We start from the raw sequence: 21,500 nt of genomic DNA on the forward strand, positions 1-21,500 counted from the left end.
ACGTTGAGTTAGTCATCTCACGTAATTTTATGTATTATCTTTAGTGCCAAAATGGAAATCATTTAAGCCGAACGAATTAAGAACTAAGTATAGTAAAAACAAAAGCAAGCACAAACTATAAAACAACGCACAAAAATGTTGTAAACGAAAGGAGAAACACTGAAAAATACCAAGTCCTACTGAACAGTGGGACAAAAGCGCACAATAAGTGAACGAAAAAACAAAAACCAAAACCAAAAAACGCACAAAATCGTGAAATCAAACGCAGATCATCAAAACGACCAACGAATCAAAATGCCACGCCCCCAGCACCACGCCCTTCTGAGAGCAATGCTGAAGTTGTTGCTCTTCGCCAGCATTGCGGAGCACTGTGCCACCGCCCTGCCCACCAACTCCTCCAACTCGCCATCGTCGCCATCGCCCTTCACCGCCGCTTCACTGCCGCCCACCACTGCATCATCGTCAGCATCACCGGCGGCGATCAGTGCCAGCTCTTCCGATCGCAATCTGGCCGATCTAGTCAATCCGGAGGCCGAAACAACCGGATCCGGCTGGGAATCACTTGAGACTGAATTCAATCTGGCCACCACTGTGGACAGCAGCACCCAGAAGACGGCAAAGGAGCCGGTGCTGGGCACCGCAGCCACCTCCATTGAGCAGCAGGATCAGCCACCGGATGTGCCCGCCACCACGTTGGCCTTCGCCAATGCGTTTCCGGTTCCGGTGGCCGGCGAAATGGGAAACGGAAATGGCAACTATAACGACGCCACGCCCCCGTACGCAGCGGTCGACGACAATTATGGTAAATAGTTACACAGCTTCCATAAAATATATCTAAATGAAAATAAATAGGTAGAAAGCAATCATCAAGAATATCTTTGGGTTAGGAAAACATAAAAGCAACAATGAACCGTGATTCATTATGGAGTTCGTGCTTCAATTAAAGTTTATTTTTACGTTGTGCAGCGACTTGAAATCACCATCAATCAAGTCAGAGTCACAAAAATTCGAGCAATCTTGAGAAATTGAACAGCAATTAAACCTAATGATATAACCCCTGCCCCTTTCAATAATTTAAGCTGCAAATAAGTTGCCTGAGGTCAAACAAAAAACACTCCGTTATCAACGACAAACGAAAACAAAAAGTTCGATGGGCTTTCGACAAGAATTGGCAATTATAGTTGCTAAACTGGGTTCATTGACACCGCACTTTTACGAACTTTCTCGGCCAACGTAGGCCTTAACCCCTGACCGCCCCTGCTTTAACCCGCTAAGCCCCTTCGGCGAAGAAGAACTTGTAGTTACTCAGTTATTATCCGCTGAAGGAACAACAACAAAGTACACAGATAAATCCAACACAACAGCAACAACAACAGCAATTGCATACTTCAAGGCAATTAAGAGAGTTTTCATTTCCGGTTTGGCACGCAGCCCCTTCTTCATGTGGGCGGGGGCAGCGGAAAAGTGGGCGGGGCAGCGTCAACAACTGCCTGCCTTCTTGTAATATGGCAAAATTCTCACGCAAAACTTTGAGCTTTGGCCAAATGAATTATTTAACATTGTTTTTGTCGGGCCAAGTTCCTACACAGAGAGAAAAAGGATCGCTATAGAACTTTATTATTATCGTATTAATATTATAACTCCTATATTCTATATCTGCGTATTTTAATATATCTCCCTACAATATAAATCAAATCAATTATGATAATAAGTTTATAGTAGCTATAAGTTTAATATCTTACTATTGATCTGCTCTGCCCAATTGGACAATCTTTTCTTGTTCTGTATCAACTATTTCTGGCTAGTTTATTTATATACCTTCCTGGCCTGGCCAATGAAATATGTCTGGGGGAATTGACAAGCAGCCGTCTGTCTGCTCGTTAAAACTTGGCCAGCGGGTGCCAAACAGCCACAATTCATTGGAAGTGAGCCATGTTTCACAATCCCCTGCCCGGGTTTTCCTCGTTTTCCTCGCTTTTCTCTCGTTTTCAACACAACGGGACACGCGATGCGCACAGGACACAAAACAATTAACAACTTAACTTTTATGGCCCACAATTATTTGGTATTTTATTGTTAAGCTGCAGCCAACTATTTTTCTGGGCATGCCATTAAATTGGAGCTGCCAGCTCTTAAAGAGGTCTCAAGGAAATCGCCCGAGATGAATTTGCATGCCACCCGCTGGAATTTCCCAGCGATTTGCGTGCCCCTGAGCCAAACAGACTGACAGCTGGCAAATCGCAGAGCCATGTCCTGAAAGCTGGCCAAAAGCTGCCTGATTTGCTGACCGCACGCAAAACCTGTATTAAGTTGCACTTTGGGGGCAGGTGCTGCGACCACGCCCCCCTCGAATAAATAAGGAAATATGGGGCACAAGGCGTGGGCGTAATGAGGACAAAAGGAGTTGTTCGGTTCAACTGGCTCAAGGTTCCTTTCCTATGATTTATTGAAGCCTCAGGCGAACTGATGACTGCGAGCAGCGAAACATTTTAGTTAAAAACCCAAAGCAACGTACATAAATCAAATGGTGCCATAAAACCTTGATTTAAAATGCAATCACAGCCACAGCAATTTGAAAACTATGAAAATAGCAGCTAACTGCCAATTAGCTCGTCCAGTCAAATAGATCAGCTGGAAACGTGCTGTGCCAGCAGAGCGAAAATTAAGTAAATTTTATATAAATTGTCGAACAGAATGCCTCGCTGCTCGTCAGTAATTACTAATTACTATTTCAGTCAAACGAATTCATTAGTTTCTTTCCCAGAAATTACTTTCCAGCGCGAATGTATATAGTATCTTGCTCTAAGCAATAAACGCGAATGGCTGGAAAACGTAAATAATTGAACTTCTGATCGCCGCAATTAACAAAGCAATCAGTTGATAAGAAGTGCGAAGTTATGCAATGTTTTCTGTAGCGAGTTTTGTTAACTCATCCCGCTCGAAACACTTTAATTAATAAACCTGCTGAATTTGGGTTTTTCACAAATCATTTTTCGGACCCCCCTGCTGTGAAATTCCCACCGAGTCATTAGTTTAATTAATTGTTTGCCCCAACTTTTGTGCAGCCAAGTGCCAGAGACAGGCTCCTGCTGCTCCACCATATACCATATATTTCGCTGGCTGTCGAGAGTTAATTTTCCGTAAATTCATTTTCACTTCCGAGGCGCAGCTGAGAGCTGTCACAATTTGGAGTAACACTTTCGGTCTCGTGGCCCCGATGAAAAGTGCAGCTCATCAAGTGAGCCGCCCACCCACGGGTCGCATTTCCCCGGGAAAACGGGCCAAGTACCCAGTGCTTGAGAGGCTCGAAATTGGAATTGGAATTTACGGAGGCACGTGGGAGGCAAGTGCCCCAATCCGTCCTCAAGTGAGTGTGCGAATAATATCTGTCAGATACTTGGAGTTCGCGCACTGAATGCTGCCAACGAACAGTTTTTGATAGTCGCAAAGTGTCGCGAAACAGACGCAATTAATGGGATTGAACTATGAAGTTTATTAAACAATAACTTTTGATCCTTGATAATGTGAATAGTGTGTGGCTGAAACCGCAACGCCAGCAATTCGAACTTAAATATTCCAGTCGCAGCTTGAACTTCCAGCAAAGTGCTTGCCACATAAACTGGCCGCTGTCCATGATCTGTGTACATATACTATTTATATATCATACTATATAGCCGCACTCAAAGTCCAAAGTCGGACATGTCGCAGGCGCAAGGTTTGAAAGTTTCTAATACAAATTGGCACAACTTTCGGCTTGTCAACGGCAAACAGGCAGCAACTTTGCTGCGTACTCTCGTATTTTGACAAATGATTTGCGTCTCTGCGGAAAAGCCGAAAAAACGAGCAAGAAAATAGGGGGGAAAAACAAAAATTCTTAACGAAAATAACTACGTAAAACCGAGTGGAGCTGAGAAAACTTTGATTTTGAACTTTATCCAGATCCAGTGGAAACTTTATCTCCATCGACCCGTGGAAATTTCACAGGACACTGAGTTATGAACATGACTTGTCAAAAAATACATTAAAAGTGCAAAGTAGTGGAGCTGGCTTCTCGGCGAGGATGAAAACAATCATTTAGTAGCCAGCAAATTTGGCCCAACTGAAAAGCATAAATCATTGAACTTTTTGCCAGCCACCACCTCTCTCTGCTGCTACAAACACACTTACATACTTTCTGTCCTGGAAAACAGCCATCAATCATTTGGCTGGCTTTGCTGCTGTCTTGATTTTAATTTGCAACATGGCTCAAACACACGCGCTCGAGGACTTTCAGGACTTTTGTTGCACAACCGAAAGGCGTGAATCGTGCTCAAGACTCCTTTGGCACGACTCAGCAATGATAAGCCAGCTGACTAGACTTCCCAAGGACTTTTTATTCCTGATGGGGAGTGAACAATGGCAGGAGTTGATTCACTTTGAGTTGCGCTTTTCACGACCTGTCACTGGCGTTTTTCCTCTGCTCCACTGTTTCCACTGCCACGTGTGGCTGAAAAACAGCCAGATATCCACACAAATATGCTGCCTACTTATCGGCTGCCGCTAATTTATGAACTCCCACAAGGACCTCCGTTGGAAAATGAGAGAAAAAAAATGTTTAAAAAGATGGGAATGTTCTTTATGAGGCTTGTATACTCTTATACTTATATGCAAGCGATAAGAGTAACATTAAAATGAAAAACAAGAGCATTTATAAATGTTCCCCTGATAAAACCAACGATTTAAGATTACATTTTCATAATTGTTGGGTTTTAATTGAGAGGGATTTCTGAATCCAAGAAGCATAAACAAATATGACATTTCGAAGTTCTTCTAAAAATAAATGTCCTTCTTTATCCCCAAAACACACTTGGCAATTGAGTAATGTCCTTATTCTGTAAACGAAAACATTTTGATAGATGGCCTCTGTCGCAGCGACGAACAAAGCTGGAGAAAAACGAAATCAAAATCAAGAACATAGATAAGCCCTTTTTTCTGGGGAAATTCTCGGCTTTTTATAGCCCAACCACGTGCCAACCCGCATTTAGACACGCCCACTCCACTCCACGTCGGTGGGTGGTGGGCGGTGGGAGGGAGATAGAAAAATGTTGCCTCGGCGACAACTTCCGCCTAACTGCACTTCAACATGTCAATTTGTCTACCACCCGCTGCCCACCCAGATATCCAGATGGATGGATATGGATAGAAAAAACCGAAGTAGAAATTCAACCCCCTGACCGAAACGCCTACGAAAAATGGCATTCGAGGAGGAAAACTCACAGCTCGGCCTGCATATGTGTGCTGGCATTTTCCCCTTTTCCCCATCCCTTGCCAGCACTCCAAGTCACTTGTCATGGAGGCCTTTTGTCTGCCAAAAACCCCAGCTCCCGACTGAGCGGCGCTTTAAATCATAAACACCTTGTTAGTGCAACAACTCGACACTTTGAACGTGACATTGATGCCTGTTTTTGTGCCGGCGAACGGAGCCCAAAACAGTTTCCGTGTCTCAAGCATCGAAAAACGAGCGAACTCCGGCCGGAAGGTTGGGTCTGCCCATGTGGATGTGGCTGTTGAAATGAGAATGAGAATGAGGAGTAGGAGAATGTGGACGTGGTGGCCCGAGGTGATGGTGCTTCCATGTGCAACTTCCTGCCGATAACCTTTTGCACACACACATGCCACAAAAGCTGTCGCCATCGTGTTAGCCTTATCGCTCCGCTCTTGGCCATGAAGCACAGGCAAATGCAGCCATCAGCAGATCCGTGACTCCGGACCAGACGGCCGCCCTTAATTAGCCAACGTATCCCCAAGTACCCTGTTAAAGATCGCCTTAAAGTTAATTTTAATGTATCAAACCAAAGAAATTATATTGAAACTCTATTCTGATTCTATTAAATGTGTTTATTAGCATAAATAAATAACAACATTCCAATGAAAAGACAAGTAATTCCCAGCCGACTAGAAACACCATTTCTATTTCCGGTTTCTATTTTCACCATGACAATAAACATTTCGTGTATCAACCCTTTGGGGCAACACACGAGTTCGGTTCTCTGGCTTTGACCCAAACAAGACACATGTCAAAGGTTTTCAAATGCTGCAAATTAGAGGACATTAGAGTTCGGATTAAAAAAGCGATACAAAGGGCGATCGGTAGACTTAAACTGACAAGCCGAGTGGCAGAAGCACTTTGAAACAAATACTGTAAGCGTTTGCCCATTTGTCAGTGGCACTGCGAGTGTAAGTGTGTGCGTGTGTGCGGGCCATTTGAAGTGTGTCAGTTGTGTTTTGGCCCTTTCTTTGTGCATTTGACAGTGCTTTGAGTTTAAACAGGGCCAGCGGCACATTATGGCTAAATTCCTGTCCGAAGACTTGCCATTACGCAAATTACAGCAATTTGATCCAAATGCCTGCTCGAGAAACGGCTTATAATCAGGGGTATTACCTGAGTTCAACGAACTTTTCTGGTAAATTTGGAGGAAATCAAAATAATTGAAGGACATTTTAGCAGGAAAGCGGGGGCATAATAAGTTAGTAAGTCTCTAGGCAGATATTTATGCACTTTAAAGTCAGTTTCCAGCCCGTTTCTTCTGCAATCAAAGTTCTGAAAGGATCCCCCCACACACACACACCCACGCATGCAGAGACACCCACACACATGTGCGCATTCAAAATGGCCGCCACGTTACTTCCGCTAAGTGCCGGATCCTTTTGGTCCATTCACTGTTTGCTCTTGGCCATCAAAGCTTTGGGGGACAAAACTTGGCAGCATTTTTATTTTTTTCACAGCTTGTCGCTGATGTTTTTTTTGCCTCTTTTTCGTTTTCGGGCTTTATTTCGCATAATTTTTGCGCCTTTGTGCGAATTCTCGGGGCGGTGGAGCCTTTGACGCCATTTGAAAGGCAGTCACCTGCGTTTTTTTGCCTTCATTTTTGTTGGCGTGTGTGTGTTTATTCTCTAATTGTTTGTTTGTTGGCTCGCTCGCTCTTATTTACTCTCCGCCCGGGCCGTCGCCTTTGTTTAGTTTTTACGTCTGGCCAAATCCGTAAAGCAGCTCGTAGCTCGTAAAGTTGGGCAACAACAATGAGGCACGAGGAGCAACAACTAAATAAGGCATATGGCCAACAACAATGCGGACCCACTCTTAACTTGTTTTTTATATATCTTCATGTTCGAGCCTTAGTTTTCCCGCTTTTCCTGCTGCTGCTTATTGCTCGTCGAGCCATTTGTTGCTGTATATATACGAGTATTTTTTCGAGGCTCAGACAACTTAATGCTATTTGCTCCTCACACACACACACAAACACACCTTGAAGTCCTCGAGCTTCTGCCTGCTTTTGTTTGGAGTTTTTAACAACTTGAGCACGTCGTCGGTATTGGTTTTTCCAGCCACCACACCCGTTTTCCCAGCGATTTCCCACCTCCGACTACATTTTCCTAGTTATATTTTTTCTACTTCCTGCCTTTGCCTTTGTGAAAATAATCACGCGCGCTTTTGAGTGAGCACAGCACCCCCTTAGTTTTCCCGGGCTTTCCTTTCCGGATTTTCCTTTGCTTTTTCACACTTGGTTACTTCCGGCGCGATGGCTGAGCAAATAGTGGGAAAGGCGCATCTATTGTTTTCTTTTAATTTGCCCAGACATGTCAAACGTGGCGCCTGTTCCCCGAGTTCCTTGAGCTCAAAGTAAGGGACCAAGGAATCGGATTTCCGTAGGAATGACAGTCTGTAGGGAAATTTAATTGTAATTAATTACTAGTTATTGTGTTAGAAATACAGAAATGCCTTGCATTTTAAGCCGCTTTGATTGATTGATAGGGCGCTTGTTCCTGGTTCTCAATTATTTATGTTTTATTCGCCAAACAAAAACCAATCAGGAGCTCCATCCAAGTGCCCACATAGTCACCTGTCGTGAGGTGAGCTTGCCAGCTGTCTTCTGCGAGTGGCAAACCTATTAACTTTTCTCTCCCCCTTTCCCATTTTCCCGCTGCTGCAAGGACATTTATCGCTGGCTAAGTGAGTGTGTGTGTGTGTGGAGCACTTTGTTGCTTAATTGATTTTAATACAAGCTCTCCCCGCTCCTTTTGCGCCATCGGTCCTCAAGTGAGTCGTTCGCCTTCATAGTTCGAGTTCGAGTCTATAAATTGGCTTTTTCCTTTCCCTTTTTGCAGATGCAGCAGCTGCCTGTCCATTTCCCATTTCCATTTCCGTTTGCAATTGCAGGGGCACAGGCCAAGGATGAAGTACAAGAAGAAATCGAAGTGAAAGGGGTGGAGGAATGCTAGTGAAAGGAGCAGGGTGGGCAAAGGCAGCAAAGAAAGTAGAAATGCCATTTATTGAATTGTATAAATTTCTATACATCGACAGCGACTGTTTATTCTGCCCAGCCAACTGTTCATGTGTGGGCTTCTCTTTTTCTTGCTGGCCTACACGGAGAAAAATGATATATTCAATATGTGGGCAAAGCACTTAAAGTAAAAGTTTACATTGTGGCATATTTATAAACTTCTTCATTAAGAACACCTTGTAGGAGTGTCAGAGGAATTTCGCTCAGTGCACGAGGCAACTTGGGGTGTGTGTTTGGCTAAGCTTTATCGCATTTGCATGGCAAAAGTCTCGGGCGGAGTAGGGTCAAGTGGCCGTTACCGTTCCTGGTCCCGCCCTCGGGTCACTCATTTGTTCTTTTGATTGCAGAGCGTTTTTGCTCGTTGGCCGGGCTTTTGTTGTATTAGTAAAATAAATTACCATTTAGTGCTTTTTGCCACTTGCACACACACAAAGGCAATACACACACACAAGTACCCTTTGGCTGTCACACATGGTCGAGTGTTGTCCTTTGGCTTGCAAATGAAATTATTGCCAGGGCTTTTGCATCCGCTGGTTTGCTGGATTATAAGCCACCATCTGTGTATCGTGTGTGCCTGTATGGGTGTGTATCTGTGTGCATGCATATGTGTCTGTATCTGTGTGTGTTACCCCACTGGCAAGTGCAGGCCATAATAAATTGCTGGCAATCGCATTTCCGTTCCTTTATGCGCTTCGATTACGATGCGCTTTACTTGCGCCAATTCTTTTCTTCTGTTCCCCCTCGTAATTGAATATATAATTTTTTCTTCCCTCTCGCTTGCACACAAACACACACGCAGAACACACACACACATGATTCGCCTGCCATTTGAATATAAATTGTTTTATCTGCTACTGCAAAATATTCATTTCAATTTATTTTACTTTTCTTCATTCGATTGCTCGGCTTCCTGCTCTTTTTACGATTGTATTCTCCCTCTTCCTGTTTTTTCTTTATTAAATAAATTATTTATGCATTGTCATTTGGCTTGCGCCATTTTCTATGTGCAGACGCCGCTAAGCATGCCAACATATTTTGTTTACAAATTCGGGATTACTTTCGAAAAAGTTGTTGAGTTTGCAGAGAGACTTTTAATACATTAAACAGCTGCGACGACTTTGATAACTCAAGAGCTGGGGAATCAACTTTTATGGCCGTAAATTAAACAAATCAAGGGTATATTCGAGAGTTGCGTAGATAAATAAATAAAAAATATGATCATTTTAAATATTTAAAATCATAAACATATTTTTAAGAACTTGTATAAGATTTTCCCAGAGATTAAGTTTCAAAACGGAAATATCAAAGAGGGTATCTCACATTCTACACCCACCCCTTAAACTTTTGTTTGACTTTGTGCTTCTAAGCCGAAGCATATGCAACATGGCCTAAGAACATGGGCAAATTTAACTTTTGACTTTTGTACTCATCCCCGCCACTTATTTACTCTCATTTGCAGTGCCAAGCAAACCGCAGAATCTAACCATCCTGGATGTTTCGGCCAACAGCATCACGATGTCCTGGCATCCGCCAAAGAATCAGAACGGAGCCATCGCCGGTTACCACGTGTTCCACATCCACGACAACCAAACTGGCGTGGAGATTGTCAAGAACTCTCGCAATTCGGTGGAAACCCTCATTCACTTCGAGCTGCAGAACTTGCGTGAGTTTAACTACGTTTTCATTTGGGGCTTATTTAGCGTAAAAGGTTTTCAAACTTTTAATTTATTCACTCGATAAATTTGGCGAAAGGTCGATCAAAGGGTTTTCCCCGCCTGTCCTCGCCGATTGGTGACCCCCGTCAAGTTCCGAACTCGACATTAAACTGTCAACAGTCGAACGCCCACGTTGTGAAAAGCCGCCCCTCCGCGAAATGGAAATTGGGAATGGAAAAGGGCTTGAACCTGCCGGAGGACCTACCTATTATTAGCCATAATTGAGGCTCCAGTCAAATTGTTTGCCAGCTGCTTTGTAATTAAATAGTTGCAAGTGCTGGCTTGCCACTTTCTGTTTGCCAACAACACCAACTTTTGACGCTTATAATTTGAACACCCCAAAGTCGGCTAATTTTCCTGATTAAGGCGGGAGCCGAGTCTTGTGGGCCGGAGAATACATCCGCAGGATATGCCGCATCAGAAGCAGCTACTTAGAAGGATCCTGGTAGAAAAGTGGCTCGGTTTTTGGAGGTTTTTAGGCGCCTCCGGGGCCACCATGCAATTAACTTGCTACAAAGTTATGCGCCGCATTCCACACTCTCATGCAGCTACAGCCACATTGTTTAATTTAATTACACGACTTCGGATGCAGGATGCACCTGCTAACTTCTGCTCGCAAATTCCGCGGCAAAGGAGCCTCCTTTTTGCGGCATGCTGGGCCGCCATGGCAACGTTTAATTATTTCCAAATTTAATCCAAGTAGATGTCAGCCGTTTCTCTTGTTAATTAAATCCAATTTAAGCTCACAGCGCCGCTTGAAGCAATACCCTTTTGCTTTCTGTTTTTCCTCGCCATGAAAAATCAATTCACTGTTTTTGTTGCCGCTGTCCCTTGCATTTTCCCCGCGTAAAATTTAATTATAAAGCCGCACAGCAGCCCCCTCCCCTCCTTTCCCTTCCCTTCCCCAGCAACCAGTGACATGCGGCGACGCATCTCATAATAATGAGCAGCGAAAAGATGCCCACCGCTCAATTTAAGGTGGCAGGTGGCATGTGGCAGGCAGCGTGGCAGGTGCCTCACATACTCGCGGAAAAACAACTGACATTCCCTGCAAGTATTTACGACCAATAAATGCCTCAACTGTCGCATCCAAATGCACTCGACTGCAAATGAAGCAAATTAAAGGCTTACGAAATGCAGGTCCTTGAATAATTATGCTTGCTTTTGATTTTCCCGCACTATAGTTAATAAAGAAGGTACTGATATATGTAATACTTATTTTCAGGACCCTACACCGACTACCGTGTGATAGTCAAGGCATTCACCACCAAGAACGAGGGCGAACCCTCCGATCAGATTGCCCAGCGTACGGATGTCGGAGGACCCAGTGCCCCGGCGATTGTGAACCTCACTTGCCACTCCCAGGAGTCCATCACGATTCGATGGCGGAGACCCTACGAGTTCTACAACACCATCGACTTTTACATCATCAAAACGCGTTTGGCAGGCCAGGATACGCATCGGGATATCAGGATTAATGCCTCGGCCAAGGAACTGGAAACTGCGGTAAGTCTTTACATTTAAACTTAAGTTTAGTTCGGATATCCTGCAACTTTAAAGATATGTTTAAACTGACTAACAAAAGCCTGAACAATTTATTTCTGTATAGAATGGCGAAATAAATGTAAGTGAATTAGTCCCTTTGGAGTCTGGCACTAATATTTCATGCGCAAGTTTTTGGGAAAATAAAAGAGTTTTCCCGCGCTGTTAGCCAACATTTTGCTGGCCTGCCAAGTGGGCAACAATGTACACCTCACCCCCCATCCCCCCTGCGATATGTCAATCGAGTCGGCTTATCGCGGCCATTTGGCCCGTTCTGCGGCCCATAAAAAAGGAGAAGTTCTATGATAAACGGCCTAATACAGACAGATATTCGAGGGGGGGCTAAGCAGAAACATGGGGAGCGGCAGTAATAATTGCATTTTTATGCAGCAAACAACAAACGGCATAGAATAAAGCCCACCTGCCACGGCACCTGTAAATATTTCATAAAAATTCTACATGCAAAAAATGCAACACACACACGCGTTGCAATCCGCCCACCTGCGAAAATAAATTACATTTATGTTGTTTTTCCTGTCCGCCTTTGTGCCGCGTCTTCCCATTTTATTTAGCGCCCGAAATGGATGGAGGAAAAAATAAAAAATATAAAAAATACGCCAAAGTAAATAAATAAAAACAAAAAGTTTGTCGTGGGGAATGTGGCGAGGCAAACAAATTTCGCAACAATAAAATGTTATCATACACATAGCTGACTTTTTCCATATCTGAAAACTAGTTGGATCCTTGTTTAGTCCTATTTTTTGCCCTTCCCCCCAGGATCTCCTGTCCTCTGTCCACGCCGGCTTTTGTTTTTGGCCAGTTAAAAATATTTTTGTAATTGAAATATTCTGCAACGGCAAACAAGCTGGCTGTTGAACAACTAAACAACAGAAATGGCAATAATTCTACCTTTGTTTTTCATTGTTACTATAGTTTGCGAATATGAATGCCAAATATTTAGCTTTTCCGTATGAAGGAGACAGAATTCGAAGTTAGATGGAAACCAAATTAGAAAATTTGCTCGTACGCAAGGAAAATTCTGATTTGGATAAACGAAATTAGTATGCATTTTAGAAATTTTTTGACGCGTTTTCATTAACTGCAGAAATTTAGAAGGAGTCAAACATCAAACATTGAATATTTGTAGTATTTCGAATTGAAATAATATATCCTTTAGTTTAGCTATCCTTAAAGTTTGAATTTACATGTGCATCAATAAAACACGATACTAAAACTACTTCTCTTATTTATATCCTTGCAGATGATTCTTCAAAACCTAACAACCAACTCGTACTACGAGGTCAAAGTGGCAGCGGCAACGTTCAGTGTCATAAATCCAAAGAAAATTGTGCTGGGCAAATTCTCGGAGTCAAGGATTGTAAGTAGCGCATAAAGATATCAAGTGCAATCCGCAGAGCCAACCAACACCTGCCACATGGCGGAAAAACTTGGCATTTTGTTTTGGGCCACACCAAAACGGTGGGCGGAGAGGGGCGGTGGCAGGGGGCGTGGCACGCCATAAAGTTGGCAGCCTCGCCGTTGTCAGATTCCATATCAGATTACATGTCCAAAAAGGAAGCAGGCTGCTTCTTTTTTTTCTTTTTTTTGCTGAGTAGGTGTAGCAGAAAAGTTATTTTGTTGCGAAAATTCCAAATTTTCCTGGGCAAAATATTCCGAGTATGTTGCTGTGCTGCTCAAGTAACTTTACCTTTTTATGCGCCCACCTATCCGGTTTCTATGCATTATTGAGTTCTCGACGAACGGACCCCGGGGCGTATGCGTAATGTGAATCTTAGGCGCGTTTAATGGACTCCACACAACAATGGAAATAGTTACAACCCCAACATTGTCTACACTACAACAAATTGTATTATTTGTGGCAATTATTTTAAAATTTCAAAGGATTTTCAACCAAAATAGTGAGAACTAGAAATCATATTGGTATTAAAGAAAGGTAGATTTTTCGCTGCACATGTAGTGGCAAAGCCATATCCTTTGAAAAACCAGGAAGGCTTTTTCCTGTGCACCTGCGTTTATTGACATTTCAACCTGTCATAACAACATCCTTAATGACATTCCACACAAAGGCAGACGCACCCACCCCCTCCCCCCGCACACACACACACACACAAGCCGCAAACTTTGTTGCATGCATAAAATATAATCCAAAGTTGTGGCAGAAATATAGCAATTTAGTTGACCTCAGGCTTGTGGCCAGGGGGTGGGGTCAACTGGGCGGGGCACACGCCCTCATAAGTATGCAGCAATATTTTTCGTGGCTCTAGCTGCCTTCCTCCCTCCGCTCTCACTCCATCCCCCCATCCCGCTCATTCATAATTCATTGCCATTGTTGTTGTTGGCCCGCCTGAATTTCAAGTGGCCTGCACCTTTTGGCCGCATTTACATGGCCCGCTGCCATTTTCCGCTCGGCGCACACAAAAAGTCCCCAACTCCGCGCGCAAATGGCGCTCATTTAAATCCTTTCTTTTTCGGGTGGCAGCAAAAATCGTATGCAAAATGCGGAAATAAACAAGCGCAAATAAAGAGTGCGCGAAAAACAAACAAAGGCAGTGGAAAATCAACAAAAAATTACAACTCGAGTACGGTGATAACTGAGGCACACACATTTGTAACGCATTCGTTTCATACGAGTACACAGGAAACAAATGTTGGGGCATATAAGTAGTATGGTGCTTGTCGTTACCTATCGGAAATATGAAATATGATCACAAAGCAAACGAATTTAAAGTAAATTATTTGGAATTCATAGTTCTCTATTGATAAGAAGTTAGGGATACCAATACTCATATGCCGGTTATCATTTCATCCCTTAAGAATACAAAGGCTTCAATATACACACCTATACATATGAAAGGTCCTAATGAAATTTTTAAATATCTTCTAACCTCCTCCAGATTCAACTGCAACCGAACTGCGAGAAGTTGCAACCGCTGCTGCGGCAGTCGCATAATGACTACAACCTGGCCGTTCTGGTGGGCATCATCTTCAGCTGCTTCGGCATCATCCTGATCATCATGGCCTTCTTCCTGTGGAGGTAAGTGGCGCTCTGTGCCGTGATAACCCGAACTGAATCCTAGAATAAGCAGCCCAAGATACAGATGCAGCAAGTGCAGATGCAGCAGCTGCCTTCTCGAGAGAATCGCGTGCCGTTCCATAAATAAAACTGGGAAAAGTGTTGTCAAAGTGCTGAGTGCAAAGCCCTGTACTCCCACTCCATTGATGGAACTTAAAAATAAACCGAAAATGAACCAGGCACCAGTTGCAGCTATAGAATCTCGGAATTTTGAATCTCCCAACTTATAGCTGAATATTCTCGGAATTTGCGCTTATAATGGCTCGTGGTTATGCCGCAGTACGGAAATTATCTGTGATGCGCTACTGACTTCATTAAACGGCATACTTATCCAATTACCGAATGAAATGCAGAAAAAGCCGTAATCCTTTTAGACCAATTCATAATTAAGGCAATCACTCGACCGTTTCTGTCCTCCTTTACGAACAAACAGCAAATAGCAGATAACTTGAAAGGAAAGGTGGGTGGGTGGTTGGGTTTTGGTCACTCTCATATTTCCTGGAAATGTTAATTAAAATTCAAATCGCAAAAAAACACGAGAGTCCGTGGCGAAGCCAAAGACAAAGACAAGCAAAACAATTTTAAGTTACTTAAAATCTTTATTAAATGTAAAAGTGGTTAACCCATTGGCCAGAACCCAGCAATCCCCCTGCCCATTCCCATTCGGATACGGATTCGCATTTGCCGGGGGCAGTGGCAAACATTTGAGACGACAAAATGTGTTGGGTAAAATGAAAAGCGTTTTTTATAGGAGGAGCTGCCCCCAACCCCCAGCCAACTTCAATGGCAGGAATTTTGCATATTTTCTCTGTCGAAGCGATTTTTTATGCTGCCGCGAGTATGCCAAATGAGAGTTACCCACGCCCACAGTTTTATTTTCCTTTTTTTTTTACCCCTTCTCGGGTTGCCTAACAAATTAATGCCATTTTATTTATTTTTTACAAATACCCTGCGAGCAGAGCAGAACGCAAAACAGCGTGAGCAGCTGGAAAAGCAGAAGGTTGGAGTGTTGCCATCCCATTCTTCGAGTTACCCAAGTTTTAGAGCGGAAAAAATTATATTTTATTAAGCAAACAAAGGCGAATTTCTACAATTTCCTTTTCAATGCAAACAAATCCAATGTGGCGACTGGGTGAGAGGCGAGAGGCAGCCAGAACAAAAGTCAGCCAGCAAAAAAAGGAAAAAAACCCGAGAAAAGCGGTGGGAAAACATGAAAAGAAGGGTTTCGCGAAAGGTTGGGTGAACCTCTTCTCGCAGAACTCAATCTCAATACGCGGCCCTTGGCAAAATCATTTACATTCGCATTTACTTTTGCAGAGCACTAATCAACGTTTAGTGGCTGCCACTAGGGGGCACGAATGCCGCAAAGTCAAGGGGTGTGGAAATTATTTTAATAAGCTCTGTGGCAGGCTCACTAAGTCCTGGCCACACACTCCGGAAAACTGGCAACTTGGGCGGCAAGTGGAAATACTTTGCAATTTCTTGTGGCAACAATTTGCTGGCGGCAGCGATAAGCATCTTTTTTAGCCAAGCAAAAACCGCTTTTTAGAGCAGGAAAATAGTTAAGCGAATAACTTAGACGTCATGCAGTAAATCATTATGGTGCGGTTTTATTCCAGGCATCTATAAACTTTTAAACTTAGTTAACTATCTGCACGGTAGCAATAGGTATCTGATAGTCGAGCTGCTTTTCCCAAATCATAAATATTAGAACTCAAAATGCGTCCAGAAATGGAAAAACAAGATGTCAGTAGTTCACTGTCTTCTTGCCAGCGGCCAGAACTATTTTCCATTTGCATTCCGACACCGAATCGTAAAAAGTTTCCCCTCTACCGAGGCCCCACCGTACGTGGACTTGTGTGTTACTTTTTCATATCGAATGCAGTTGGGAACATTGTTTTTGTGTCGACGGCTTTATTTGCTGGCAAATGTGTGTGCGCGTGTCTGCTTTTCCGAATAGAACTTTTCCTTGCCTATGCCGAAAATAGAAAAGCGAGCAGAAAGTCGGACAAGAAATTGTTTTTGGACAACGTATTGGTAACTGTTGCCAAAAAAGTTCCATTTCATGACAACGCTGCAAAAAGTCAAAGTCTGCTGGGTGTGTGGGTGGTGCGGAAAAGGGACAGTTTTCCTCTAGTTTTTCCCAATTACCCGCCCTTTGCACCAACTTTATCAACGGTATCGATGAACCAACTGCCAGCCTTATCAACTTTCCATGGCCAAATACCGCCCAATGCAACTTTTATTGAGGAAGTTGTCTGGCTCAATCGATCGATTAACAAATATTGATTCCCCCGTAAGGCAGCAACCATTTACTGATTAATTAACTACTTTGCTGGGCAGCAACAATAGCAGTAGACTTAATTAAGCAAATACGGGGGAGGAAAATGCAGTGCAATTGTAAATAGCATATGCAACTTAAAAGGTCAAATCAATGTCATATCTAGATGGGATTAACAGCATTATAGTATTTCAACTGGAATTGCTACAGTTGATACTCCCTACAAGCTACCACAAAGTTTTTTACTTAAATTCCTTCAACTAAGAATATAAGTAAGTTTGGAAAACTACATTTATTTTAAAACTTTCCCTCGTAAGCAATGACTACTGTACGAAAGTGGGAAGGGCAACTGGCTTTTTACGACTGGCAGTAAAAACGTGCCAGTTGTTATCAAACAGCTGATGCGGCAAAGCTCCGAAAGCTCGCTCTTTTCTTTCTATATCTCTCAGTCGGGTTAAAGATCGGGGTGCTGGGGAAAAGCTCCCTCACAGCGCCGATCGCCAATTGCCTAGAGTTCAGTTCTCCAAAGCACGCGCGTGTATAAGCACGTTTGTAGATCCAAAGATACTTCGGTAGCACCCAACAAAATAACAAAAAAAATAAAGAATCGAGCAAACCGCACAATAATAAACCTTATCAATAAACAACGCTGAGAAAAAGAAGCGACCAGTGCCGAGAGACACCGCCAGTAGTGTGCTCGTTTCGTCACAAGAGCAGCACCTCATCATTGAGGCAAATTCGCGCGACGGTGTGTTCGTAGTTATTGCGTACTATTTTTGCAGTGAACTGGCGACACTGCAGTTGCCAATATGACGAGTGACGTAATTTGTGCAAGCATGTAGGCGCAGATCGCGGGTACACGCAGCGAAAAGGGAGCCACTACACACACACATGTCGTCAGGTGGCGGCGAAAAGCGCTGCAGCAGCCCCATGCTGCATGCCACATCGGAAGTCGGTGGTGCAACTACTGCAACGCCGCGGCTGCTGCGCCGCAAGTCGCAGCGCGGAAATTGGTTTACGTAAGTTTTTCGCAGCCCTCACGTGTGTGCCGAACTAAAGACGAAACATAAAGTTATTAACTAAACAAGCCAGGCTGCATGCCAAATGCGCGGCTCAATGTGGCGGGCGGAAGTTGACAAATATAAATAAATCGATTTTTTGGTGCGTAATAGAGACGCGAGAAAAACAAAAGTCTTCGATAAACAAGCACAGAAGTCGAGGAAAACATATGTAAATATATGTGCATACTAGAGTATGTGGCGGTGGAATTTCTTATTTTCTAGTACTATTTACTTCTCCGTCCGTCGAAGGCCCAAGTAAACAAAGCCGCATCGCAACGCCATCTCCCGTTGATAAGAATTATTGAAATAATTATCAAAGTTCTCGAGTTTTGTTTAGGCCGCAAAACTTCGCAGAGTAAACAGAGAGTGACTTCTCTTGGAATTTCCCAAAACGACAGATCAGTATCGCTTTCAAAACTTATAAGGATGGAGCGGAAATCTTGGGAAACAAACTTTTTATCATCGAATTGCAGATGGGGAAATGTATGAGTAGGATAAGGAACTCTATAGATGGAAAGCTTATCATATATATTTAAAGATTATTCAGGCTAGGTGCCATTGAACCTACTTTATTCTCCCTTTAAAGCGGAAACTGGAAGTGAATCGATTCGATTTGTATCAATACAAGCATTCAAAACCAAGATTATTAAGAGCCATATTCTTCGCAAAGTGCAACGAGCCACAACACGAAACAGAATGAAAAGTTGGCAGTACAGTGCGGACCAGTGGTGAATTGCCATTATGTCGTGCACTTTCTCCCAAGGCTGCGATGCGAGATGGCGCAGTGAAATGGCCAACTTTTTGCTGGGAAGTTGCCAAGTTGTGCTGGCTGCTCTGCTCGAGTGCACTTGTAGGCGAAAGTTGGTCCAAAGTTCTGCGCGCTCCTTGTAATCGCTTAAGCCAATTACGAGAACTTAACCTCAATTTGTGTATAGCAATTGAACGGCCATAATGCCCGTCCGCCTTTTCCCCATTATTGTCACTCACTTGGAGCGGCTTTGGTCCGCTGGCGAGTGTCCTGGCGAAAGGATTCAGTCGCACTGTGCTCATGCCTGGCTGAAAGCGAATGCCATTAGTGCTGACCACCACCTTCCCGCTTCCTGCCTCCTGCTTCCCACTATCCATCCACCTGGCCACCTCAGCATCCTTAGCATTTTCACCTGCTTATTTATGCATTCTGATTTTGTGAGGAGCTTGTCGTCGGCCACGCCCACCTGACACCTTTCGCTGATTTCGCCCCAACTGATTGCAGCTGCTTCATAGTTTCCAGGGCTCTCAACTCAGGCAAAGAAAATTATTTTCTTGCTGTTAAATAGAATTTGCAATCGCTGCAAAGTAGCCTTCGAATTGTAAGGACTTCCGCTCCAGGAAACTAATTTAAAGAATTAAAGAACTAATTTAAAGAACAGGAGGATCCTTCTACACAGTATATGTAGGTTAATGGGAATAGTCAACTCTGGGACACTCTTGCTATTTGTATTGATAAGTGGCTGGATTGGAGAATAAACAATCCTTTGTAACACTTGGCACTTCCTTCGACTCCTTTCAGCAGAAAGTGCTTCCATGCGGCGTACTACTATCTGGACGACCCGCCACACCATCCGAATGCCCCGCAAGTGGACTGGGAAGTGCCCGTGAAGATCGGCGACGAGATCCGAGCGGCTGTGCCCGTCAACGAGTTCGCCAAGCACGTGGCTTCCCTGCACGCGGACGGGGACATTGGATTCAGCCGGGAGTACGAGGCCATCCAGAACGAGTGCATCAGCGATGATCTGCCATGTGAGCACTCGCAGCATCCGGAGAACAAACGCAAGAATCGCTATCTCAACATCACGGCCTGTAAGTCGCAGTTCGATTAGATAACTACCTTTTATGACAGCTTGAAACTTGAAACCTTAATGGCTTGTTTTTATTACAAACAATTATCGTTAAACTACTTGTAAATCACAGATGACCACAGTCGGGTGCACCTGCATCCCACACCGGGACAGAAGAAGAACCTGGACTACATCAATGCCAACTTCATCGATGGCTACCAGAAGGGACATGCCTTCATCGGCACCCAGGGTCCCTTGCCCGACACCTTCGACTGCTTCTGGCGCATGATCTGGGAGCAGAGGGTGGCCATCATCGTGATGATCACCAATCTCGTGGAGCGCGGGCGGCGCAAGTGCGACATGTACTGGCCGAAGGATGGGGTGGAGACCTACGGCGTGATCCAGGTCAAGCTCATCGAGGAGGAGGTCATGTCCACGTACACTGTGCGCACCCTGCAGATCAAGCACTTGAAGGTGGGTTTACTTCAAATAGCTTCAATAGTTCACTAAATTAACAAAAATATACTCCAAATCTCAGCTCAAGAAGAAGAAGCAGTGCAATACCGAGAAGCTGGTCTACCAATACCACTACACCAACTGGCCCGACCACGGAACACCCGATCATCCCCTACCCGTGCTCAACTTCGTCAAGAAATCCTCGGCCGCCAATCCCGCAGAGGCTGGTCCCATAGTCGTGCACTGCAGGTGGGCTACCTCACTTCAAAGAGTCCAAGTATTGGATCTATAATTACTATGTTACATCCTAATCTTCTAGCGCTGGCGTCGGTCGCACTGGCACATACATCGTCCTGGACGCCATGCTCAAGCAGATCCAGCAGAAGAACATCGTCAACGTCTTTGGCTTCCTGCGCCACATTCGTGCTCAGAGGAACTTCCTGGTGCAGACCGAGGAGCAGTACATATTCCTGCACGACGCTCTGGTGGAGGCCATCGCCTCGGGGGAGACCAATCTGATGGCCGAGCAGGTGGAGGAGCTGAAGAACTGCACTCCCTACCTGGAGCAGCAGTACAAGAACATCATCCAGTTCCAGCCGAAGGACATACACATTGCATCCGCCATGAAGCAGGTGAACTCGATCAAGAACCGCGGCGCCATCTTCCCCATCGAGGGCAGTCGGGTGCACTTGACGCCCAAGCCGGGCGAGGATGGCAGCGATTACATCAACGCCTCCTGGCTGCACGGCTTCCGGCGACTGCGGGACTTCATAGTCACCCAGCATCCCATGGCGCACACGATAAAGGACTTCTGGCAGATGGTCTGGGACCACAATGCGCAGACCGTCGTTCTGCTCTCATCGTTGGATGATATAGTAGGTTGCATAGATTTCCCATCGAATTGCGATACTAATCCCAATGTACTTCACAGAACTTTGCACAGTTTTGGCCAGACGAGGCCACGCCCATCGAGAGCGATCACTATCGCGTCAAGTTTCTGAACAAGACCAACAAGAGCGACTATGTGAGCCGCGACTTTGTCATCCAGTCGATACAGGACGACTACGAGCTGACGGTCAAGATGCTGCACTGTCCCAGTTGGCCAGAGATGTCCAATCCCAACAGCATCTACGACTTCATAGTCGATGTGCACGAGCGCTGCAACGACTATCGCAATGGCCCCATCGTCATTGTGGATAGGTGAGTCTAAGGA

General features: G+C 44.4%; 2 protein-coding genes across 7 annotated transcripts in view; one reads left to right on the forward strand and one right to left on the reverse strand.

The window, feature by feature from the left end:
* LOC117145379 (uncharacterized protein C2orf42 homolog) overlaps window positions 1-21,500 on the reverse strand; it is a 171,806-nt gene that overhangs the window by 144,547 nt on the left and 5,759 nt on the right. The gene's annotated exons all lie outside the window — the stretch shown is intronic.
* LOC117145378 (tyrosine-protein phosphatase 99A) overlaps window positions 1-21,500 on the forward strand; it is a 112,453-nt gene that overhangs the window by 87,361 nt on the left and 3,592 nt on the right. For 3 of the 6 annotated variants that reach the window (XM_033311006.1, XM_033311003.1, XM_033311004.1), the window contains exons 9-17: window positions 9,781-9,984; window positions 11,262-11,542; window positions 12,840-12,956; window positions 14,494-14,633; window positions 19,564-19,853; window positions 19,965-20,305; window positions 20,370-20,536; window positions 20,607-21,162; window positions 21,219-21,487. In XM_033311006.1, coding sequence (XP_033166897.1) covers window positions 9,781-9,984; window positions 11,262-11,542; window positions 12,840-12,956; window positions 14,494-14,633; window positions 19,564-19,853; window positions 19,965-20,305; window positions 20,370-20,536; window positions 20,607-21,162; window positions 21,219-21,487 — 2,365 coding nt within the window. Of the gene's footprint in view, window positions 1-44; window positions 803-9,780; window positions 9,985-11,261; window positions 11,543-12,839; window positions 12,957-14,493; window positions 14,634-17,485; window positions 17,973-19,563; window positions 19,854-19,964; window positions 20,306-20,369; window positions 20,537-20,606; window positions 21,163-21,218; window positions 21,488-21,500 lie in introns of those variants that run through there. The other 3 variants (XM_033311005.1, XM_033311007.1, XM_033311008.1) reach the window with 2 other exon arrangements.

This window comes from Drosophila mauritiana, chromosome 3R (genome assembly GCF_004382145.1).
Source record: "Drosophila mauritiana strain mau12 chromosome 3R, ASM438214v1, whole genome shotgun sequence".
NCBI lineage: Eukaryota > Metazoa > Arthropoda > Insecta > Diptera > Drosophilidae > Drosophila > Drosophila mauritiana.